A 26,183-nucleotide genomic window follows, 5' to 3' on the forward strand; every position below is an offset into this window, starting at 1 on the left:
TATTTTGGTGAACTTTAGATATTTTGTTTGGTTTCATTGTTCTTGTTCATAACTTGAGATTTTGATTTATACACTAGAATTCTGATCCCTTAGTTCATGTATTTGACTCCTAGTCACTGTTTATAGAGCCTGAGTTTCCTCAGTGGCCCTTTTGTACAGTGTAGTTTGTTTCTGTGTAGTAGTTAACCTTTGAGTTACTTCCTATTATATTTTGGTAGTTTGTTGCCTCCTGTTTAGGTTCAGTTTTCATCCTTCCCTGTCTTGTTGTCTTGATTGTCCTACCTGTGTCCAGTTTGACCCAGCTGTCTCCACTTCCTTGATTACCCCATATGGCTAAAAGTACTGTCTTCCTTCTGTCTTTATCACAGTGTCATCAACCACCCTGACATGAAGATGATATTTTAAATATATTTTCACACAGAATTCATTTTCCTTCATTACCAAGTGATCAGCTACATGGCCCAGTGACAGTGTTAGGAATAATATACTGGGTTTTTATCATTTATCATTATCTTTGATCTATTTCTGTATTTAAATTAATATAAAGACTTTACATAAACATAACTCACTTTTCATTCACTACTTGATGGCCATACTGGCTGTGTGGGATATTTAGGGAATTTGCATCAGCACAGTGATAATGACTCAATGTCTGAATTCCTTTTGTAAATCGGCTTAATTAAAATTTGCAGTTGAAGAGGCATTTGACACTTGTCCATTTTTAATAAGCGGGAACCTTTGATGGTTACCTAGTAAACCAAAATTCACTCGACGTGGACAGTGATGAGCAGCTTTCAGTGTATTTTTGGATGACGCGCAGTCAAATTCAAGTGGTTTAAACTGATGCAAGAAGCTGATGGTGAATGAAAGAATTAGATCCCAAAACATCACAACACTTTTTCCTTCCTTCTAACAGCACTGCTTGGTTTTATTGTCCTACACAAACCTGCAGTGTGAGCAAACTTTATGTGGCATTGTGCATTGAATGGAAGGAAACAATTTGTGTTTTGTCTAAGCAGGTTTATGTTCGCAGACCTCCTTCCTTGCCTGAAGGGACAGAATAACGAATATATGATATCTGTGAGATGCTCAGGCCTTGTTCTTATGTCACTAGGTGAAACTCAAAGAAACCTGACCCCACAGCTTTGCGTGGCTGGCTGGTTTCTCTAAAATAACGTATGGCACCAGTCTCCTCCTTGCTCCACTGATTTATGATGGGATGAAGATTATCTCGGTGCTCGGCTCTTTTAAGTGCTTCCAGGACTGTATGATTAAGGAAAAACAAACATGTTGAAATATCTATTTGCAAGGTTTTAAGGGCAAGTTCTACTGCAGAGAACTCATTTTGAAGGCCAATCATTCCACTGTAGCTGTGCTCAGACTTTCAGACTGTATTTGTAGATGGCATTTCCACTACATAATTACAGTGTTGTGGGATCTGAAAATACTAACTCATCAACTACAACTCCAAAGGGTTAAGAGTTCAGTTTCAGGGTGGAGAAACAGCCTTTGGAATATTTTGTGTAAACTTTATTTTTGTAGATCTTTTAATTCACAATTTACAAAGTCAAGTCAGCCTCTCTCTCTGAAGACTCTCTGAGCCTCTGTGCTGACCAATGACTGAAAGGCCAACATAATAACACATGTAACACCCAGCCAGGTTACAAAATTGGTACACAAGAAGTGGAGTGCACCATCAGTTGTGATGTCACTTTGTGCACATGTTGCATCATGAGGGTGAAAATGGCAAGCAAAAACTAGGTGTCAGACTTAAAGGAGATCTGTGGAACATCTACCATGAATAAACCATCCTACTGGACTGGCGCTGACTGTAGTTTTCACCAGTGTTGGTCAAGTTACTTGAAAAAAGTAATCAGTAACTAATTACTGATTATTTGCCCAAAAGAGTAATCCCGTTACTTTACTGATTACTTATTTTCAAAAGTAATTAATTACTTAGTTACTTTTTAAAAACACGATTTATAACCTGAATAGGTGATAAAGCGATAGATCTTTCAGCCCAATTCTACTTTTTCTGCATAATCCATCATACAAAATGTAATCAAATGGAAAAGTCTCTTTTTAAAACTTGTTTTATTAGTTTTAATCTTTTAGCTTTATGCATCAAGCAAAAATTTAATTATATGCAACATTCACTGACTGGAAGAAATTTGTTTAACATTTAAACCTATCTTCTGCACATTCCAGCACATAAAATAAAATATTTTTTTGTGTTTACATTCAGTCTTTCAAATAAATGCAAGTAAAACACAGCATAAAATAAATAAAATCAAAGACTAGCGGTCCTTTGGCTCTATTTTCACCTGTAAAGCAGGAGTGGCGTAGGCGTAGGTTTACCCTGGTGCAGGTGTGCCGCAGCGGTCAGTTGAAGAATCATTACCTTGTTGCGCACTCGGTGCTTGCTCAGAAGTTAAGGAGTTTTTTTCGCTGTAAAAAGAAGTTTTCTTCCCATGCAGCGATCAGCAGACGCAAATGTTTTTGTCACTTTTTATGGAATCAAACTCAAAGCAAGGTCAGTACTTCCACGCTTTAAACGCTGCACGCTCATACTCGCTCCTGCACTCGATATATTATCCATTGTTGATCTGCACACAGCTGTTGCCACCAACGTTGCACTCGTTTACGTCATTGTCATGAGACACTCTTGCAAGAAAATCACGGTTTTAGTAACGCAGTAACGCAGCGTTCCTACGGGAAAGTAACAGTAATCTAATTACCGTTTTTGCAATAGTAATCCCTTACTTTACTCGAAAAAGTAATCGGATTACAGTAACGCATTACAAGTAACGTGTTACTGCCCATCTCTGGTTTTCACTGATAGTCGAATGCTGTTTGGTTAGACAGGCTTGGGTAGATGAAATCCTCATGTGGAACTCATGTCATGTCTGTACTGTTATTCAACAGTTAGCTTAAGTGTCCTTTGAAAGCCAAGGTCTTCAAATATAAATCCTCCACTGGCTGCTCGAGGAAACCAAGACAATCAGATAAGTCCTTAAAAGATTAGAGAAGAAGTTGCATAAAGCCCCGACTTTGAACCATCATTAAGAGCCCCAAAAAGGATTTAAAGTGAACTGACTCATGGGGTCAAAATTTCTCACACAGAGTTGAAATGAACCTTGGAAGCCAGACGCAGGCATACTTTAAATCTTAAAGTTAGTTCTATTATGTACAGGAAGTCAGTGGAGAGGAGCCAGGGCTGAAGTGATGTGATGCCATCTGCTGAAACCAGTTAAAATCATGCTTATTTCTCTGAAAAAAGAAAGGAAAGATGCTTAGGTCAGTGTGGCCTACACAAAAATGCAAGTTAGCCTAACCAAAGGAACGTTGGTAGGAACTGACTTGCCCATTCTCCCTGTGGTGTTTACCCAGTACATTTCTCTTTGCCAGAATAACAGATCTATCATTTCAATGTACACAAGAATATTAGGAAAGGCTTCATTTCAACTTAGCAGACAAGTGTACAATCATGCCCCTGTAATCCGAATGACACAGCATTCATTTTAAAGGATGCAGTGAGTGAGGGAGATGAGTGGGCGCATTCTTTGTGCTGGTTATGACAGGAAGAGGAAAAGTATAGAAAACATAAAAGAGAAGCAATCAAAATGCTTCTGAGCAATAACTAACACAAGGTCATACACATGCCTGCTCTCTCATTCACGTAAGCCTTTAATCAGACGAATCCTCCTAACTTCAATCAAACTATGGCATTCCTCAACGGCCTACTCATGACGAGGTTCTCAGACCATCTGACCTCCAGTTTGGCTGCTAATAGAGAATAACTAAGGAGAGGTCATGATCTGGGTTAAAGACTGACTCTGGGCTCTCAAACCCCGGAGGAAGGTCCACAATGCTGCCCTTCTTCACAGACATTCTCTGGTCTCTCTGCCAGTTGATCATAATTCTTGTACTTCCAGAGTTTAGCAGGGCACGCCTGCCCTTGGGCCAGCAGCGGCGGGATGGGCCAAAGCTCTGTCGGAGCAGTAGGTAACCCTGACTCGGGTCATTTCCCTCTGATCTCAGTAGGCATAGAGCTCAGAGCAGGAAACCTTTGATGAGAAACTGAGCAAAGCCCCCAGAGAAAGGCACAGCAGCTCAAGCCAATGAATCGCTTTATTATGATGACCTGGCCTCAGAGGTCAAAGAGCAAAATGTGACACACTCCGATACAGCTTCAGAAGGGCTCAGATGTGTTTGGAATATATTGTGGATTCATTGTGGACACATGTTACGACAGTTTTGGGCTTAGATTTATTTACAGGAGCGCCATCGTAGTATAAAGAGTTTGAAATGATGGATATATTATTTTGCAGTTTGTTTAGTGACCTTAGTAACACTTGGTGACATGTCTGTTATTTTTATTGTATTTTATTAAATTATTTTTTATAAACATTACATATGTTCATCTCACTGCCCTGATAATTAAATTAACCAGATGGAGAAACACATTTATAAGCCAGAAACACACTATATACACTGATCCGCTACAAAATCAAATCAAATCAAATCAAATCAAATCACTTTTATTGTCACATCACATGTGCAGGCACACTGGCACAGCACATGCGAGTGAAATTCTTGTGTGCGAGCCCCACAAGCAACAGAGATGTGCAAACACAACAACACAAACGAGCAAAATACAAGAATGGCCAACCTGAAACTAATAAATATATGTACAATATATAATAGTGTATGCATTTCTGGATGTGTATACTAAATATTTTCCTACGTGTGTGTGTGTGTGTGTGTGTGTGTGTGTGTGTGTGTGTGTGTGTGTATACACATTTTTACAAATTAAATAGTAAAAAAAAAAAAGAAAAAAAAAAGAATAATAATAATAATAATATAATATATAAAATATACAGAGTTGAATATGTGCAAAACAAGTGGCATTTATATACAGTGTGGAGTGCATAATGTTGAAGTTCCAGTAGTGAAGCTGAGGTGTCTATGACGTGTTCAGCAGTCTGATGGCCTGATGGAAAAAGCTGTCTCTCAGTCTGCTGGTACGGGACCGGATGCTGCAGAACCTCCTTCCTGATGGAAGCAGTCTGAACAGTTTATGGCTGGGGTGACTGGAGTCCTTGATGATCCTCCCCGCTTTCCTCAGGCAGCGCTTCCTGTAGATGTCTTGGAGGGAGGGAAGCTCACCTCCAATTATCCGTTCAGAGCACCGCACTACTCGCTGGAGAGCTTTGCAGTTGTAAGCGGTGCTGTTGCCATACCAGGTGGTGATGCATCCAGTGAGGATACTCTCAATGGCACAGTGATAGAAGGTCCTGAGGATGCGGGGGCTCATGCCGAATCTTTTCAGTCTCCTGAGAAAGAAGAGGCGCTGCTGCGCCTTCTTCACTGTTTTGTTTGTGTGTACTGACCACGTAAGCTCCTCAGCCAGATGTACACCAAGGAACCGGAAGCTGCTCACTCTCTCCACAGCAGCGCCGTTGATGGTGATGGGGGTGTGTACTTCTCTGCACCTCCGGAAGTCCACTATCAACTCCTTTGTCTTTGCGACGTTGAGGGTGAGATGGTTGTCTTGACACCAGTGGGTCAGGGCGCTGACCTCCTCCCTGTAAGCCGTCTCATCACCGTTGGTGATAAGACATTAAAAACCAACATTAAAACCACTGATGGAAAAATCAGGGGGTCAGCATCCAGGAATATCTGAAGGTTTTCATGTCAGTCCCTAGTTGTTGGGATATTTGGCTCAAAGTTGGGGATGATCCAACATTCCCACATTATTCTGAGTTTGGCCCCATTGTTTTTTTTACCCCCCAGGGGCAAAAATAGACATTTTATGTCAAATCTCAAATAATAAAAATCATGGCACACTATCTTGATCTTCCTCCATAAATAAAGGGTTTTTTTTCTAGTTCTAAATGGGCATCTACAGGTGATGATGCGCTGATGGAGGATTGCGCCACATATAGTTAAAGCAATGAATCTGTTTTACCTAAAGGTAATTTTTTAAAACCAGTTGTATAAATTGTAAAATGATTCATGAATAATAAAATTACCTAAAGATAAGCTGCATGTAAAGAAATGGCATCCACAGTATCTGATGTGTGTGTGTATTACATTGCAGAGTTATTACAGTCCTGGTGATTTTCTTTTGAGTCTAAAACCTTTTTGGGGGTGCCTAATGTGTTGTTTTTTCTGGGGGGGTTTTGAGTGGGAGTTTTTTATGCAGGAAAATCCCTGCAAAGTAATCCTGGTCCAGATATCCTTCTGGATCCATGGACTCAATTCATGCATGGAGTGGAGGGAATTTTCTGCCTTCATGGAGGTATGCAGTCACAGGCTGATCTGGTTCCCTCAAGCCTCAACAGTTGTGTTGCTAAAAGAGAAGGACAAGCTTTTATAAAACTGTCAAGTCCTTTAAAAACAATTCCTCTTCATTTCTTTAAGGATATATTATATTTCACTTATTTGTCATTAACCTTTACAGGGCATTGTTTGGCCCATACAGTCCCTATAATTTACTGCTTTTTATGTTTGCAGCTCTGAGAAGTTATTTTAAGGCTTTATAGTTCCATTTGTTCCATGTGGGTCAACTGAGGGGATCCGTCTTTCATCCACTTGACCCTCTGCCCCTGTGATGGAAGTTGTTTTGTCTGGTAGTGGCCACGGTGCAGGGTGTGAATACTACCGACCAACAGCTGATTCCTAATTGCATTCGACCTCATAAGCAGTTGTATCTTAGAGCAAAGAGATGTTGTCCACCCTCAGAACAGCTGAGCCAAACAAAAATAATGTTTAGCAACTCTTTGCTGTCAGTCCCTCTTTTTCCTCTAAGAACTTGTTGACAAACCTGGCAGCAACAACCAAACCCCCCTCAGTCTTTTCATCAAATTAAATTATTTTTTTTATTAAAAATCATTGTGTTTGGGAGTGTAACTTCCCAGAAAGCTACTTATTTCCTCAAAAGAACACTTTCTGCTCATTTATAGAGTCATAAATAATCCTTCTTTCTCTCATTCTGGGTCTTGCTGCAGCCCTTCAGTTCATCAACTGTCTGAAACAAACAGCTTTAGTTTCCCCCTCTTTAAACCAATTTTCTACTGATTAGCTGCCCCTCACAAACAAGAGGTTTGACCAGCAGGTGGATGGGACATATTTGTTTGAGATATTACGTAGAAAAAAACTAAGTATTAAAAAAGATGAGATTTAAGAGCTGAGCTTTTGGCTCACGTGGATTACTGCAGGTTTCATGCGAACATCCTGCAATGGAACAGCAGAAAGCACAACAGGTGCACTTTAAAGCATCACTGGCTAATAATTTTATATGAACAGCTGGTGAAACGATAACGTTGATTGATACTTGATGCTACGCTCGCTGCCTTTTGGAGCATTATTATTTACAGCCCGTCCAACAAGTTTGTACGAGAGGGAAACTGAGTCTTTACTGTAAAACGCAAATTTTGTGTGAATGAAACAGGCAGTATGTGTGCGTATGTGTGTGTGTCCTGGAGCCTGTTTATGATGTGAAGTCGTGTGCTTCAGAACACACCATTTCTCCCCAGCTGTGTGCTTTGTCTGATCATCCGTTTCTGCCTCACTAACCTCTTGTTCTCCTCTCTGCTGAGGCTCCTTACCCCGGGGCTATTTTTCTCCCATCCTCTCTCTAAGAGAATAAGGAATTCCAGTGGCAAAAGCAATCAGTGGGCTCCACTTCGAAGCAGTCCCCAGCTGAATTCACTGTCAGATTAAAAGTGATTTCTTCGCTCTCTTTTCTGCATCTTTTCTTCTACCCCCGGCCCCTCATGTGGCATCTCTTTTCTGCTCTACATCTCTCACTGGCTTTGCTTTCTTCTCTGCAAGAGCCCCCTCTTCTTCTCTGATGTTCCTTTTCTTGTGCCACCTTTTCTCCCGCCTCCTCTTTCCTGCTTTATGTTGCCCCTCAGACCTGTTTCTTCAGGGCCGGCCTGCCACTGTTAATTTTGGCCAGTGTACCATCTAACTTTAGAAACTGCGCTGTATGCATTTTGCTGTATGGAGTATCCTTTTTCACCTGACTTTTCAGATGGGATTTTCCCCCCCTCTTTCTTTTGTTCTAAGGAAGGCTGGAGGATTGTGTGTAAAAGTGCAACTACTAAAATAATCCATTATCTTTTCATTAGCAGAGGGGCACACAGACAGTGATGTATGCAGAGGAAAGACAGGGCTTCAAAGCAAAACAAATGCTGCTCCTTTATTATTGAAGCATATGCACTGAAGCTATCACACAGCAGTCTAAAGACACCTTACTTAAAGGCAAAGGAAACAAGTGTGAAGGAAAATTGGTTTAATTTGACACCACATTAACTGTGATGTTATATTTATGCTGAAGAACCTCAGGAGTTTTTTTAACCTGACACAGAGTGTGAAATCTAAACTGAAACATAAGAAGAATAATTTCGAAGACTGAAAGCAGGAACATTTGCACAAGCATTTTCTTTACTTGGTGAAAGTTCTTAACAAAGCCCAGAGAAAATTTATGGATGGAGTACGCAGAAACCTTGAGTTTAATACAACTGTAGATGTAGACTGTCCTTGGGCTGCTTCATTCTCATGTTCTTAGTGTTTTTCCCTTTATGCTGCATCTGTATCTCCTGTTTGTCTGTGTCGTTGTGCATTTGTGTGATGTTGAATAATTGGAAAACTGAGTTGCAAGCATAAACTATGTAAAATATATACCTTTAAGTACATATAGCCACTGTGATGTTACCCATCGATCTTGGACTCCACATTCACAAAGTTTTGGCTCGACCAAGTTGTTTCTTTATTTCTAAAAGTGACCATTTTGGATGAGAGAATGGAGTGCTAACTTACCAGCTGGCTTTATTAGACAGAGATACCTGCTGATTACTGCTCAGTCGATTCAAATCAGTTTATTTATATAGCATTTAAACATATAAGACATAAAAACACTGCACAGTAAGTAAAACAAACACAGGATGACAAATTGATGAAAAATTAATACAATTACAGGCTGAAAATAATACTACAAAATAAAATAAATAAAAAGGATTAATAAAAAAACAGTCAAAGTGGCCGTGCCCCTAATTAACAAACTTTAAACAGGTGAATTAAAGAATATTCTCCTCCATTCTTTGGTTTCTCATATAAACATGTTTAGTTTTGCTGTAAAGTTGGACTCTATGGGTTGTGGGTTTGGTGCATTTAACCGATGAAGATTTCTGAAAGCAAAGAAACTGAATGAAAACCTAGTTGCTGGTTTGCAACTGAGAAAATAGTTGACGTGTGCAAATAGTGAAGTAGACTGTAAGTAACCCTGAAAACCAGTCAGGTTAAAGGAATTACATGATGGAGATAGTTATCAACATGGTTTAAATGCTGTTTTGTTTCCAGTAAGAATTAAAAGCAACTACGTCCCAGGTCCTGGATTGTGACCATCTGAGGAGAAGTTAACTTCAGAGTTAGACTGTTTAAATTTGCTTCCTGTTTTTTGGTAGTGACTTTCTTTGGGCATTTTTTCCTCTTTTCTTTGCCTGTGTTTTTCTTTCTTTGTGATTGTGTGCCCCGTCTTCATTAGTTTTACCTGCGCCCAATCAGTTCTCTGATTGTTTCTCGGTCACTCTGTATTCTTAATTCTTCAACCTCCTTGTGGTTGTTCAACTGCTTCCGTTTTGTATCATGAAGTAAGTTTTGGGTTAAAGTCACTGATTGTTCCTGTTGCTCGCTTGATCCTGTGTCTTGATTTGAAAAACCATCATGACTGCTTAAAAAAAAAAATCAATCTGGTCTGTTTGGCATTTTGCGTAACATCATGGACAATAATTTAACATTGTATTTAGTAAAATTTATTGAATTTGTTTATTTTACTGAAGGTAGAATAAAAAAGAGAGCACACCAAATTTGATCCTGCCCGTTAAAATCCTTGCTGGATTATATGCTGGACTTCCAGGTTGGTGATGAAAACACCACCTGCAAAAAACTGATATCCTTTAAAACCAACAATTAAATCACTGATGATGAATCATTTTTAGCACAAATTCAACAGACTATGTGAAGTGTGTTAAAAAGTAAAGCTACAGGTCCATTTCTCTTCTTAATTAGTATTTACAGATGTCAAACATCAAATGACGTATTTATGAAAATAGCTTAAACCCAATAACCATGTGAGGCATTTATTAAAATGCTCTCATATAGTCTGTATATAAAAGATAGATGCAGCCATGGTGAGGTCACCCATCGGCATGTGTTTGAAGCATCGAATTCATCTTTATAGCTGCCACTTTGGTTTCTAGAGCCAGACGTTGCTGTATTAGACGCAGAAAATAGACACATTAGAGTCTAATGTGTGTTACTTTTTGCGCTGAGGGTAAGTATGGCACTGGGGGTGATTTGTAGGCAGATTCAGGTCCAGTACTTATTCATGTTTCAGGAGATGAGTTGAAATTGCTAGCAAGCTTCACTCCTCTTTCCTTTATTAGTGTCTTCCTGTTTTTGAAATAAGCCGCAACCCCTAATAATTCAATCTTGGTATGAGTTATACAGGTGACTTATTTACACCCCCCCCCCCCCCCAATTTAAGATATATCTGTTTTCAGTAACTTGTATGGATGAATATGTGATAGTGTTTGGTTTCAGTTTTTCTCAAGAACAGTCTGAGAAAATACACATTAAATGAGATTTCGAATGCAGTGTAGCCTCACTTTCATGGTCTGTCTCCAGGGAACACAGATCAAAGAAGACACAGCAAGCAGATTTAGACAGAAAAAGAGGAGATAGTTTATTTGAAATGTACAAAAGCTATATACACATGCACACACACACACACACACACACACACACACACACACACACACACACACACACACACACACACACACACACACACACACACACACACACACACATACCAAGCATAGTAAAAGTGGATGGTAGCATACACACAAACATTTAAAAGGCTACTTTCAGCAATTTCAGCAAACATAATAAAACAGAGGAATTTGCAGACCTAGTTTGCCCATCCTGTCCGAAAACAGGATTTCATTATCAAAGTCTGAGTCCTTTCCTGGACTCTGCAGTTCATTGAGAACCCAGGGGAGAGACAGGGTGCACTGACGGGGGTATGAATGTGTTAATTAGAGTTGGATCTCTACTGAGAACACACAGAGGTACTTGTATATTCTTTCAGAGAGTGCTCCTCATTAGATGCGCAGGGGTTCATGTGCCCTGATGGACTAACACTGATGCATATCCTTGTCCTTTTCAATCATTTACCCTTGTGAGATGGGACCATGGAGAATGAACGTCTCTGATCCAGAGGGCAAAGAAGGAAATCACATTTCACATCCTCACAATCTCAGATTATGACCAGAAAGCACTTCAGTTCTGTGGATCACAATGCCTAACAACCATGTGTTTAAACTAGGGCTGTCAAATATGTTCACTTTGTAAACTGTATTCAGTGAAATTTTATGACACACACACATGTTGGTAACACATTTCAAAACATTTCAGATGGTAAACATTTATTACATAACGACATGCTCCAGCAAACACAGCTTTTATTTCCTCTGCTGCAGGATGGTTAAGTGCATATATGAACTACAACGGCAGTTTATTTTTTTTCCAATACTGGCATTTATTAGGGAGCAGAGATACGCTGATATTTACTGGAACTTATTCGACTCCCAGACTCAAATACTCAAATGAGTGCACGCACATGTAGTAACATGCTAGCTTTACCTGACAACATCTGCACCGAACCTCATTTTTATTTTTTATTTTGTTTAAATTTTGGGATTTCTGTGGTTGTCTTTGGCTTGGCATGTTTCTCCTGTTTGTACAGCAGCGTCTAACCTTGCTGTACTACACATGCTTCTGTTATCCAGTTATTTTTCATAACTTATTTAACCTGTTTCCGTTGTTTAATGGTTGTCAGCAAACAGTTTCTACTGTGGCTACATTACTATGACCTCTGGGAGTATTAGTGTGTTATATATCCACCCAGATTCTGGTAAAGCCAAAGGAAAATATAGTTTAGCATAACCAACTGATTAAAAAAAAGAAAAGAAAATGATAGAAGAAAAAATAATTGAATGACTATTGAAAATCATGACCATCCCTGGTGTATAATTTGGCCTCAGGCTTTTTTAAAAATTTATTTGGTCACTGTGTCAAAGTAGTACTGCAGGCTAGACCCTGCCCCGCCTATTTGGTGCTATGGTAGCTCAACATGCCCTCCCATCTATGCGCATTCATGGATGTCAGCAACAGGAAGAGGCACTGAGCATGACACTGATGAAGTCAGACAAAGTATTAAAAGCAAGGAGCTGGGACTGGGGTGGGTTAAAAGCAACTTGCAGATGTGTTGAAAATGTAGAAGGTAGAGCTACTTAATCAGATCACCCTGTGTGAGGTTTGCCAGTTAGTTGTAGTAAAGAACCATAACATGGGCTGAAGAAACTGCTCCACGCTTCCATAATCAGTTTTTGCAACTGCCTATTATCGTTTAGTTAAGTCAATACAAAATGAATTTATCATTTATAAACTGTTTGACAGCTCTAGCTTAAACAGCAAGTGTGTAACATATCTTAGACCAGGTACCATACAGTATCATCTACAAACATAACAGTCTATCCACATATTGTGTCCATTTCCTGATAATTCGGTTTTTGTGTCATATTCAGATTCTCACACTTGATGACCTCATCAAGGCACTATGTGAACTGCTATCAGTGCACCACTTTTTAAAGGCCTATTACGCTGGCAAATACTGAATGGCAATTGTTCTTGATCTGTTTATATACCCTGGGCTATCATAGACTTGTAGCTAAAAAGTATGGCTTTTTAACAAATGATAGAAAATGGTCCTTAACCGTATCTATATTTACTATTAACCTTTTAATGTAACATATAATCTGAAACAAATATTACAGGATAAGCATATTACTATGAACAGTGTAGAAAAAGTTTATGTAATGAGCAGTTTTGCATTGTACAATCAGTGCTTTCTTGTATAGTCTTTATATTCCTGATATTCATGGTAAGAATGGATGGATGATGAGGTGTTTGATTGCTCTCAGCTAATCATGTTGAGGAACTTGCTTTCCTCAGCCAGGGCTGTGAGCATAGAGTTCATGTCACCGATGGCCATGTTGCCAATCCCTGCCGGTACAGAAGCGAGGGTGACAGAGTTGCGGGGGGTGGTGAGACGTGAGGAACTCTGAGAGAGGCTCTGCAGAAGGCCTGGACTCAGGGTGCCCGACATTAGGCTTGAGTGGTCTCCGTCATCAAGCATGGTATCAAAGTCGATCTGGGCGTGCTCTGTGGCCCCAGATCCACTGGTGGAAGAATCCACTGTGCTGCTGGAGACCTGGTTGACGCCTGGTGAAGCCATGTTGGCTGCAGAAGTGTTGTTGCTGGAAGGAGCCTGACTGGCACATGGGGACATGGGAGCATCAAAGCTGACAGAAGGTGGCTCAAACACGTGAATCTGACCTGTGTAGAACACAGCGGAGTTTGGATTTTCTGAGTTGCTGTCATGGGCTACTGACCCACTGGGCCTCTTTGGGCTTGCCTCAGAGGTATCATTACCTTGACCGGGGCAAACATCCGATGACTTGAGCAATCGGCTCGGTTGTGTCATGCTAGACCCTCCGTGTGGTCTGGCAGTAGACCTGGGTTCTGTGGGAGGCCTGGGTTGTAACATTCCTCTGCCTCCATTTTGGACATTGTGCTGCTGTTGGGAGATAACGTAATTTTGCTGAGGATCCACTTGGCTGACATAAGAATAGACATCAGTCTGTGTCCTTGATCTGTAACTTTGGACCTCTTGATCTGCCATACTGTTGCGCGTAGGTCTCATGCTAGTGCTTCCAGATATAGAACTTGGGATTGCTTCTTGGCCAAACCCTTGCTGAGGACTCATTTGGTTACTAAAGTTCACGCTGTTGCATTGTCTCTGTTGTGGATGCTGCTGTAGAGAGATGTTCATCAGCCTCTGGTTGCTGTGGTTTGCATACCCCTGCATAGATATATTCTGACTCATAGGCACAACTTGCTGGTTGTTGCTCAAGCCCTGACCTTGCGTCTGGAAGGACCCAAAGTTCTGCCTCTGCTGTACAACAGCTAGATTCCCCCTGAGAGGATGCTGCTGCTGTTTGGGAAGCTTGGCTGTGGTGTCCACTGTTCCTGAACTCACCTCATTCCACTGCACTGGCATGTTATTCTTGTTCATGTTTTCTGATGGTGCTGCAAAAGGCTGCTGAGCACCTCCCGGACCCATCTGGCAGGACTGCACATCCTGATTGGACTGAGCCATCATGGTATCCACCATGGCCATCCTCCTCTGCGCAAAAAATGATGCTGGTGGAGCCACGCCTGTCTGGTAGCCCTGAGTCTGACCGTGGGAATTATAGTCGGTTTGTCCCAAGTTGTGAGTAGAGGGGCCAGAATTCTGTGACCTGAGGTACTGTACCACATCGTCTGGAAGCACCATATCATCCTCTCCACCCTGCTCACCCCCAACCATCATTCCATCTACCGCCATGTTCTCCATGGCTACATTCTCAGAAATGCTTGGTGGTCTGGGGGCAAATGGGTAGCGTTGCAGGCTTCCATCAGAGCGAGTATAGCCCTGTGTAGCCAGTGTCTGGTGACGTTCTGCAGCTGGTGGAGCATTCATGGGGTTCATGCTGCTCATGCTGTTGTAGCGCTGGACCCTTGGAAGGGAGAGAGGGTCCAGTGTCGTACGACGCACTGGATCACTTGCACGGCGTGGCAGATTGGTGGGTACTTCGTGGGGCATCATGCTCTGCGTGCCATATCCAATATCACTGCACCGTCTTGGTACAGTTCCAGAGGGTGGCTGATGGAAGGGATGCGATGAGCCTTCTTGGGAGTCGCTGTAGAGTGCCATGCGAGTCCTTAGGCTCATTCGTTCCATGTTGGGAAGAGGAGTAGGTGGTGCTCCACCAATGGCAGCAGCATACTTTGCCTTTAGCCGATAATGTTGTGCTGGTGTAAGACTGAGAAGGCTTGGAAGGCCTGCTCCACCTCCTCCGCTGACACCGCCACCTCCGCAGTGGCTGGCCTCACTGGATCGACGAGACAGGTCAGTAGAGATTGGGTCATAGGAGTCAGCTGAACTGATATTGTTGTGGCGATTAGCGCCAAACTGGGATGTCCCACTGGAGCGACGGCTGGAATAGCACGGGGATATACCAGAGGAGCGCCGGCTTAGGGTGTAAGCAGAGCTGATGGTGCTGGTGGTGCTGTCACGGCGCTCGTTCAGCTGGTTCAATAGCGTCACTTCACATGACAACAGGTCATCCATGCGTTGGCCAGGGTACGAACCACTTAAGTTACTCATGTTGGAGTTCTCCAGCAGGGACCCTGGCAGATAAAAAGATTAGAATAAATATTATTATATTATAACATTATATATGCACATGAGTTTATGATTACAGAGGAAGCATTTCTCAGCATCGCTGTTTTTGGTCTTTATAGCTAGTGTCCACCTTCATAACAACTGTACAGGGACTGAAAGCTAGAGCACTGTCCGCTTTGTTACATGTACAGGGAGCTGTAGCTCCTAGCTGTCTGCAAGGCTTAACCTCACCTGATTAAACTCACCATCACTTTTGGAACAAATAATACGGCTGTTGTGTAGTTAACTGTACTGACAGACTGTCCAAGAAGTCTGTGCTCCAGTTTGGGTAGTAAAATTCTGGGATTTTACTGGAATGTACTGAGCATTTATTAGCAGGTTTCTGTATGACAGACAAGTTTTGGATGTTCCTTATTAGTGCTAGCATTAGTTTACTGCTCCAACCTTTAATTGAAATATGATCACTCATTTAAGAAAAAACTAAGCAGCACATATAACTAAAGCTTAGGCTTCAAGATGGGTATAAATGGTTCATTCCATCTCCATCTCCAACTTCACAGTCTATGACAGTACAGCCCAATATGAGGTGTTTCTTCAACATGTAGTCCTTACCAACTGCAGGTATGGGAGGCAGCTTCATGCTAATGCGTTGGCCCTGCAGCGGCTGTGGCGCAGAGTTAACCCAGGGGCAGGGGTCCCTCACCGTCTTCAGCCTTTCCTTCTTGATGTTTTCCAGCTTGATGGTGACTGCACCACCGTGACCCGTGGCTTTCCTCAACTGAAGCCCCATCCCAGCCTGCTGGCCCCCAGTGGGAACAGTGGAGTCAACCATGGGGCACTCGTCCTGTGCGCTGAGGTCCCCGAAGCTGCCCCCGCTGTGCACGGCCATCTCTACCCCACTGTCGTTGTTGTTGGCGCTGCTGAGAGGCGATGGCTCGCTGCTACATGACGAGTGGCCACCAGGACTGGACTGATACGTCTGGAGGAGGACAGACGAAAGTGTCATGAATCAAAATCCAAGAGGTTAGTAGATCATAGAAATATTCACTTTGCTGTTTGAGTAAATGAAAAAGAAAATAAAATGATTAAAAAGTGAAATTTAAAAATGAATATAAATGAAAGAAAACTAAAACACAGCCTTGTGCCAAGCTAAAAAAAAAAACCTATTAGATATTCTTCAATATTAAATAATTACCACAGTTAAAAAATTCTGATTGTGATGGTGTTTTGTAATAACTAATGTAGCCCTATGGCTTCATACTCTTGTGAATTATAAAGGAGGTTTATTTATTTAAGAAAACAAGTGGATAATAGAAAAGTTCTGTGAGCAGCACACATGCTACACAAGTCCCTGCCTTTCAGTATTAATGTGACAATGACTTTTATCGTTGGTTGAATATTGAGCTCATAGATATAAAAATCCAGTGTAATGGCAGCGTAAGACTGTCTTACATGCAAAGGAGCAAGAAAATATATGAACATGGATTATCATGCACCATACATTTCCACCATACAGGAATTTGAAAAAAAAAAAGACATTGAAACAGGCTGCGTGCTCACCTCAGTGAAGTCTGTCCATTAGCAGGGTTTCAAAGGAAAGAGAGAAGCAGGTTCAGACAACAAACAGAGAGTGAGTTTGAAAGGACGCATGCAGGTCCAGCAGGGAACCTCTCACTAACAATGTTAGTAAAAATGTAAGATAACTGTTGTTCCCCTGTTTTAAAGCTCACCCAGAGCCACTGTCTCGTGTAACCGATAAACAGGACTCACCATAGAGTTCTCTGTCTTAATAGACTTGACTTGTAGGCAGTCTTCCCCTCCCCTAGAGGTGCTGTTGGCCTCCACCTTGCCATCTACGGCTCTTGCGCTGTGCTTGGAGTTTGCCTCGTTCTCCCCATTGCCTTTGGGTGGCTGTAGCCTTGGGGGAGCGTCACTTCGTTGTTTCTTGGTCACGTGAGCTTCGGGTCCATGGACCGTCTTGACGTGCTTCCTGAGAGAGCTTGGGTCCGTGTAGCGCTTGGTACAGCCCGGGATTTTACACACATATGGTTTCTGCCAAGATGGATTCAACATGATTTTTACTGTGGCAAATCTAAATCTTAGCTGACCTTTCCGGCTGCTCAGATGAGATCCATGTGTGAACTTACCTCATTGGAGTGTGTGCGGTTCTGGTGCTTCGCTCGGTCTGAGGCATTTGAGAAAGCCTTGTTGCAGCCTTCGTGCTCACATACATAGGGTTTCTCCCCAGTGTGGGACCTGAGATGGGTCTTGAGATTCTCCAGGCGGGAGTAAGCTTTAGAACAGCCCTCAAACTGCAGAGAGACAGACAATGGGACAGACGGACAATGAGATTGATGCTTGAGTGCTGTTGTTTTGTCTGCAGCTGGCCAGAGAAAAGAGCCGGAACACAACAACAAAAACAACACGAAAAAGCTCTTTTTGTTCCAGTTTTTAAATGTCATTTACTCTTGGACTCTTGCCCACCTACTGTGGTGTGCCACACAAAAGCAAAGCTCTGCTACACTTTTGGTAAAAAAAGGGCTATTACACAAAAAATCCAAACTAAGTGTGAGGTGTGGTAGAGCTCTTTGTCTGGTGCACTTTGTTGAGACAAAGAGAAGTCTGTGTTTAGCCTTTGTATTCACTTATACTGTACAAGCTATAATTTGGTATTCCTTCTGAGCAGTCATTGTGAGTGTAATTGGCTCTGAAATTAAAAGAGAATCAAATTAGAGCAGCCCAGAAAGGGGATGAAAAAGTCCGAAGACTCATCCTTAAAAAGAAAAGACTAAAGGGGAGTTAGGAGAAGATGCATGTGGGATTTGTGTGCAGAATATACAGCTTGGTCTTAATAAGGACCCATGGCCCCCTGCTTGTCTGCAAATTTTAATTACACACCCACACTGTCAATCAGCTTTCTTAACTTTATCCTTCACAAGTCATCTGTTTTAATACATTCATGAGAGGCCCAGAGTGAGCTTTGAAGCCAAGCAAACAGGCCCCTCAATTTGATCTTCACACAGCAAATGAAGGCTTCAATGAAAGCCCATGATTTATCAAACACGGGAAATATAGTGGTGGTACGCACAAAGAAAATCATATCAAGTTTTTTTGTAAGGGAGTTTTTTCCACAGGCGAAACTGACGCACTAAAGGGCTGACATTCTTTGACTGCTAAAGCGGCGGAATAAATTCCAACTTCAACTAGTTGGTTAACATGTTAACAAGAAGGTTAAAGGGCCTCTCCAGTGTTTTTACACAGATCAATGAACCAACTGTGAGAATTAAAGTCAGTGTGTATAACTAGTTGTATCATGTCTGCTGTGGCTCTGCAGGAACTTTAGTGAATGTGAGAGGAGATTTTGTGTCTGCCTTCTCATTGTTATGCACACACACATTGTTAAAAAGCATTTTTGCAGATCACACCTAGGTTTATGGTTTTGGAAACAAAGTTAATACATCATTGCTTAACAGGTGGGTGCCATAACCTATGCCATATATGTTATGAAAGGAATTCTTCTTCCCCCCTGTTGCCTTTTGCTGCTTATAGTGGATCGTTAGGTTTTCTCTGTATGTCTGTATTTCTCTGGATGTCACCAACTATGCCAAATAGCTTGCATTGCAATCCGAGCTGGAAAATGGTGCTGGCTGCATTATGGGAGATGATGGCTTGTGATACCAGTCAGCAAATTACCAAGAATACGAGGCGCTTACCGTGCACTTATGGGGCTTCTCCCCCGTGTGTCGCCTCATATGGACCACCAGCATGTACTGTGCCTTGAAGGGCTTTTGCTCCCGTGAACACTCCTCCCAGCGACACACAAACTCTTTCTTCTCACCGTGGATGTGGTCATTGTTGATATGCTGTACATACAGATTGATTCCAGTAAATTGTCACAGTTCTATGATACTTTTCCCTAAAGATGAAAATAACGTAACAAAATGCTAAAGAAGAGTCAGCAAATTCTTGTCTTTTTCCCACCAGAATAGGCTCCCGCCTCATGTGTCCATGCATGCTTGACTCACTGACATCACTCTGCAATCCATTATAGCTGACAGTTATTATGCCTTTGTCAATAGTAGACAAAAGCTACAAAGGCTGTGTGTGTGTGTGTGTGTGTGTGTGTGTGTGTTTTTTCAGGCTGTGTTTGTGTTCACATTTCTCTTGGAAAAGGAACTACAGCGGATCCTTGTAAAAAGTGATCAAGAAGAGGATTTCCGACTGCATTCCTTCATTTCCTTCATTTCCATGGATCATGAGGTCAATCGAAACAGTTTCTATGTGACTTTTTAACTTGCACTTTAAATATGCAGAAAGTCTTCAGAGAAATTAGACAGTACTCAATTATCAAAGGCGTGAAGAGAAAAAAGAATGGCATGCTGGAGTCCAACGTACATACAGCCTAGAGCACTTCAAGGCAAAATGTCCTCAGCTACAGCATATTTAGTCACATGACTTCTGCTGCAGTCAAACATGATTTCTCTGAACAGACACATTTCAAAACACTTGTCCCGTCCACCGCATTCAAATATCCACACACCCAGAGGAACCACCTCATTTCCTGAGGACATCCAAGCCTACAATGCTCCACTTATGTGGCCACTTCTTCACCAGCAGAAAAGGTCTGTGGTTAGCAATTCTACTGAGGGCTATTCTGGGAGGAAGGAGGAAGAGGAGGAGGAATGGAAAAAAGTGTGTGGCCCACGCAGAGGTCTCTATTTTCAGGTTACACACTACTGTGAATCCGTAATTTGGAGGCTCTTGAAACAGGATTACTCTGGTCAAACAGAAACCACAAGAAACCCACAGGTGTGTGTGTGTGGTGTGTATGTGTGTTTGTTTTGGTCTCTTTTCGCTGATGATGTTTGAACCTCATGTGAAACCCCAGATGTGCTCAGAGAGGTGGTGTTAGAGGTCACACCCATGTAATTTATACTTTATAGAAAACAGGAACATAAACGCACTGTTGGCACTGTTTATCAGCACAGTCCTCTACTGGTCCACAGAGTTTGCAAAGTTGTTAAAGGTAACTCTGGTCCTGCGTGTAGCAGCTTATAGCGACCTGTCCACCTCCTCCCATTGGTCTGTAGGTCTATGGACCTGACATATGACTCTCCTACTGCTACTCGGAGGTGACTCACTGCCAGTCAGAAAGTGTAGAGAAGAGAAGTTGGCCTGGAAAAAGCAAGGGTGCATAACCCCAAAGTTGCTGGCATGACGATGGATTTATGGCCGGCCCTTTGGGCTTCGGGGGTTGGGGGTGTTGCTGGGAGTAAGAGGTTAGGGGTTAGGGGTCTCTGGGCTTGTGGAGGGGTGGGCACAGCTGCAGGGCTTGGGCTTGAATTTGGCAAGAGCCAGCAGGCTCATTAACATTACGCGTGTCGACCCAACAGAAAGAGACCGGTCACTACTCAGCTTTCTGAGTGGACCCAATCAGCATGGATTTAATTAGGAGCAGAAGAGGAATCTGAACTTTTGAGTTTTTACACAACAACAGTAGTCTATCCACTGTCATTGCAAACAAAACAGCAGATACTGACAACATAATGAGCAACACAACATAGAACCCTAACAACCACCAGGGATTAAGGAGGGTAGTATGTATTTCTTTAAAGGAATTTCTAATTTAGCAGTTTTGGTGTTTCCCAACGTTAACTGAGTATTTTTTTTGCAACTCTCAACCATTTTAGAATATATTTTAAATTCATAGACAATGCTCTTATTTTGAAAAAGTTGGTTACTGCTAACAAGGTCCCCAAAAGTTGATTCTGTCCATCTAGACAGTGTTTTCAGTGTGAGAACAGAATCAGCTTTTTAGGATTTCCTTTCCTTGATGATTGAGGATGCATTAAGACATGCTAACAAGGTCGTTCTTGTTGTGGTCTGTGATGTCTCGTATTGGGACAGACTCTAAATCCATCTTTGGAGTTCCTGTTCTGCTTTTAAAATCTGTTTCTGGATGAGCAGTCCAGAACCTGCAGCAGGTGCAACTGGTTTAAACTGACTGAGGCTGCAGGGCCGGTTCCTGAAGTCTATATTACTTATTAATCTAATTAAGAAAGCTTGCACGTCCCCGTTCACCACTGCAATATAATCTAATCCTGTGGGAATCGCTGGATTTATGTCCTCTGTCTGCTGGCTGGCTGTCATTAAAAAACAAACAAACAAAAAAATCCAACTGAGTACTCAAAAACTCACATGAACGAGTTGGTCCTGGGTATCGTACTCTTTGGAGCAGCCATCCCAGTGGCAGTTGGTTTCATAGATGGCCTCTGGCTCCTGTTTACACTCATCTTTATCCAGATCTTCACTCAGGTCCAGGATCCCCCCACCGTGGTCCTGGAGACAAAGTGTATGATACTTCAGATATCAAATACGTGCATCCAATTTAAATGAGTTAAAAAAACAAAACAAAAAACAAGACTTAACCTTTCACAAGTCATTAAGAAGCATTCCGCACTATTTTGCATTTCTCTTATCTTATCAACCTCTTTATTACAGAGGAAGAGTTGTAAAAAAACACACCTCTTGTCACATATTAAAGCTGCATTTGTATCCATTACTTATAATCAATTAGAGACTAATTAGCAACCTAACTTTAAGGTGCACCACTCTCCCACTTTAAGGAGCTTATTATTTTCTCACCTGAGACGATGGTGAAATGGGCAGTGGACCCTCTGCTTCGGTCTTCACCTTTGACCTCTTCGTGGTCAGTGGGTTGACAGTGCTGCTGACTGCTGGATCTCCACTGGCGTTCTGAAAGACATGAAGGAACAGAGGAATGTGTTTTTAACTGGTTGTCATTACCTACATTTCTTTTTATTGAAGGAAAATTAGTTAGAATTATCGTTCTTAAAGGGACAGTACACCTAGAAATATATATATATATATTTATTTATTTACACGTTTATCCTTGGGCCACTAGTTTTGCTTGTCAATCCTAATGCCCAGTTTACATCAAGCTTTTGGTGTTTTGATGTTTGCCTTCCCTTGAATATAATGGAGATTACTTTTTGGTGCTTAAAATACAAAATACAAAACAAAACAAAAAACACAAATCCCAAATCCTTATTTTTACAGGTTTTGATTTTAAAATTTTGAGTTTGTCTCTTTAAATATTCAGCCATCCCTTGACACTGGAAATATCTCATTCATAATTTATCAGCCAACCATTCCATTACTCGTAATACAAACCATCCCTAACCATTCATTCATTTGTGAACTATTAATCTTCCCACTCCCTCACCTTTTAATTAAACCAACGACTGAGCACCAGACTCTACTGCTTTCCACACCACAGGGAGCAGAGGGGAGTCACAAAGTTACGCTGTGCCGCTGCAAAGAGATGTGACAAGTCCTGGTTGCACCAGGCACCACGGTTCATAAGTCAGACTAGGACCCGCCGCCGAGACTAAACAGTTTAGACTGCTTTATGATCGCCAAAGCCGCAAGGAAATATGAAAGAAGAGGAGTTATTACCCTCGCTACAGATTGGGGGAGGAGGCAGGGTCGGGGCTAGAGGAGTATGTGAGTGTATGTGGGGGCGACGAGAGGGCTTTGATCTGCCGACTGATTCTGAAAAGACAAAGACTACGAAGGCCTGTTAAAGCTCTAATGGAGAAGAAAAGAAAGGATGGATATGAGTGTGTGTGTGTTTATTGAGGTTCGTTGGAGGAAGTCCAACAATGGAGAGGGGGGTCTTCTAATCCCACCCAGAACACTACAGTGCAGTTCTAGGGGCCTCGATGATTCATTCAGTTGGCTGGAAACCAAGAGGGAAATATGGTTCTGATCACTACAGAAATAAAGCTGTGTGTGTGAGTGTGTGCAGAAAGGTGCAAATATACAGTACACTCCAGCACACTTGGATTCAGCAGACACAGTGCTGAAACAGAGCTGGAGGCAGTGGCGTGTAGTGTGAGACGGAGTGATTCCCCAAGTGGGAAGTTTACATTACGAGGGGCTGCGGTGTTGACAGTGGGCTGATAAAGTGGAGCAGAGGAGACAGTGGGAAGTAAGACAGATGTAACTGGGAAGGAGCCTCAAACATTTTTCTGACCTGAGACATCATTTGTAAAAATACTTCATGATAACTCATGCAATTAGGCTTTGTTCCAGCACCTCAAATCTATGTCTCGGTTCACTATCTTCTTTTTATGACTATTTGTTGGAGTTTTATAGCTTCTAAAATTATCTAAAAATATCAAAAGAATGTGGAGAAACAGCAGTTTGGACATTTTGTCCAAGATGTCTGCGTATCGTGTTGCAGAGATATCAACTTGTGTTTGGTTTATTTTACTTGTTATGGTTGCTATGTTTGTATGTTTTTTACATTTTATTTTCATCTGTAATTAAAATGTGTATGCTATTACATTTGAAGAATTCTTTTCAAAGTATTATTTTACAATTTCTCTTACCTTTATCTACGGTCAAGTTCAAGAGACACTTAAACTCTTTGCAATGTTTTATGTATCAGGACAAAATAAAAATAATCATTTGCTCCTTATTAGGTCTTAAATTTATTTAAAGACAAAACATTAGATGAACAACAACATGTGAAAAATGAGACCGTGGCATTAGTAACAGCGTAAAAACTAAGTACAGCCCAGAAATTCCAAACAAGTCATATTTGTTCAGTCTTTTTCTAATTGTACTGTCATGAACATTAGCATAACAACTGAGGCCTGCAGAATCTGAGGTGTAGCTGCAGAGCATTGCACATTCTGAGCTCAGGGTGAAGTTCCCTTCCCTGGGAAGACTGGCAACTGTCTAGGGGATAGTGTCCGGTGAATGTTATAAAGGTTTTGCTTGTTGGAGAACCACAAGACTTAAACTTTGTTTATTCTATTAATGTTTATGTGACCTAGTGATCACAAAACATTAGAATCATGACATAAAAAGTGAAAATTTGGTAATCAGAGAAAATCTGTATTCATCCCAAGCTTACATATCCGTATAATGCAATCTGAGGTATAACTTTAAAATATAAAGACATGAATGTTACCTGGTTTGCTTCGGAGTTGGTGCTATTGTGGGAGGACATAGGTGATGCAGTGAGGGGGTGTTGACGAGCAGAGAACGAAGATGGCGACTGTTGAATGAGAGGAGGCGTGTGGCCAAAGGCGTTGAGACTCCTTTGCTGGGACAACAGCTGCTGGTAGGCAACGGGGTTGATGTGATGGGGGAAGCTGAATGTCGGGCTGAGTGAGGGGGTGAGAGGAAAAAAGATATTTTAAGGCTAACATGGCTGGAGACTTTTGTCTACTAACATTAAAGCAACTGGAATCATGGTCGCATTGTCCCTCACTACCAAGTGAAAATAGATAAGCTAGCATTCTCCTTTGAAGCAAGGACCATGTAGTGTAACCTGGCACTGCAGGAAAGTCGATTTTACTCTGAATCTAAAATGCCTCATAAAGACCAAGTCAACGACTACAGAATTGTTTTTTTGTGTGGTTTCAGTCCAAATCCCGGACAAGCCCCCACTTACACTGCACCTTTACTTCCAGTGCAACCTTACACTTTAAGTGATAGTTGTAAAATGCTCACTGATGTATTTTTAATAGTTTTTGGAGAAGAATGTGTCATCTTTTCTTCAAAGCAATCTTGCTTAACTTGAAGCCACCCTGCATGTCTACTGGTTTGTTGTAACAGTATGAATACAATAAATTCGCTCCATTTGTTTTTAATAGCTGTGAATAGAAAATATATACATTTACTAGCCACCCAAAAAAGGAACTTGATTATAATGGATATTTCAAGAAAAATGGTGATTTTTAAAAGTGTGACTAATTAATAACTGTGGTAGATCTGAATCAACAGACGCCTGCAGACTACAGTTGCTGGAAACTATAAATATGCCTGTCAATGTTCATACAGTATTCTTGTATGAACTGCAATTATACCTGATTCCGCCGACTGAAAGGTGCCCATAGGAGCTGCTAGCGGCTGAACTGGAGCGTGAATTGTTGATGTAGGCCACCAGGGAGTTGGGTGAGGTACGAATCATGGTCTGCAGGTCAATGCTAGCATCTGACAGTGGCGAGATGGACAGCGCCCTTTTTCTGCTGAGCCGGGGTGTCAACCTTGGGCTGGAAAAACGGGATACTGGGGACAGACAACAAGAGACACAAATGCAGAAATGTCACCAATTTTGCCTTTTGATATTTGAGTTTTTTGCCACCAATAAATTAACTGCTTGAAAAATGGACAGCAAAATGCAGACTGTGAGGAAATGACAAAACCGCCATTCCCCTAATATATACTGGTTCCTAAAGTGACCGGATCCACATACACGCCAATGTTAAAATTTCTGGCTTTGCAGCAAAAATAAATGCTGCAAAGCCAGAGCACTGAATACACCCAAGCTAGCTAACAGTATCTAACACTCCACACATATTGTCCCAATATGTTTTTTTGGATTTCACGTTGAATGCCTTTAATGTGCAAATTCCTTGTGTAAAAACTATGCATGGCCTCAATAGAAACCAGCAGTTATCCTGGACCATGTTCGAGGAAATGCTGAGCCGCGGGCATTCTAGTGGAGGTCACAGCCATGCTAAGCTAAACCCTATCTCCTGCATCTCTCTCACACACAGCTCCCCTATTTAACATTTGCATCCTCTTATGCATAATGAATCTGGGCCTAATCATTCTCCGTAATTACTTTGATAGGAATCTCTTTCAGCCGCTGTACTTGGGGAAGTTAAATAGAGGCAATTTGAACAAATTGATTTCAGAATCCCATTTAAAAAAAAACAAGGCTGACTCACAAAGGTAGAGTTAATGGCCTCCTGTTAGACCTGCTTCTTGTACTGTTTTC

The 26,183-nt window shown here is 41.6% G+C and overlaps 1 protein-coding gene across 1 annotated transcript in view; it reads right to left on the reverse strand.

Moving 5' to 3' along the window:
• Positions 1-10,728: 10,728 nt before the first annotated feature.
• Positions 10,729-26,183, reverse strand: part of gli2a (GLI family zinc finger 2a) — an 83,260-nt gene continuing 67,805 nt past the window's right edge. The window contains exons 6-14 of the mRNA XM_085385578.1: positions 25,267-25,468; positions 24,366-24,561; positions 22,007-22,117; positions 21,560-21,700; positions 19,075-19,224; positions 17,509-17,673; positions 17,132-17,413; positions 15,974-16,340; positions 10,729-15,366 (exon numbers count right to left, since the gene is read on the reverse strand). Coding sequence (XP_085241704.1) covers positions 13,052-15,366; positions 15,974-16,340; positions 17,132-17,413; positions 17,509-17,673; positions 19,075-19,224; positions 21,560-21,700; positions 22,007-22,117; positions 24,366-24,561; positions 25,267-25,468 — 3,929 coding nt within the window. The 3' untranslated portion in view covers positions 10,729-13,051. The remainder of the gene's footprint in view (positions 15,367-15,973; positions 16,341-17,131; positions 17,414-17,508; positions 17,674-19,074; positions 19,225-21,559; positions 21,701-22,006; positions 22,118-24,365; positions 24,562-25,266; positions 25,469-26,183) is intronic.

Source organism: Rhamphochromis longiceps, linkage group LG16, assembly GCF_057381845.1.
Source record: "Rhamphochromis longiceps isolate RC_006_pf linkage group LG16, R_longiceps_female_GT1.1, whole genome shotgun sequence".
In the NCBI taxonomy this organism is placed as follows: Eukaryota; Metazoa; Chordata; class Actinopteri; order Cichliformes; family Cichlidae; genus Rhamphochromis; species Rhamphochromis longiceps.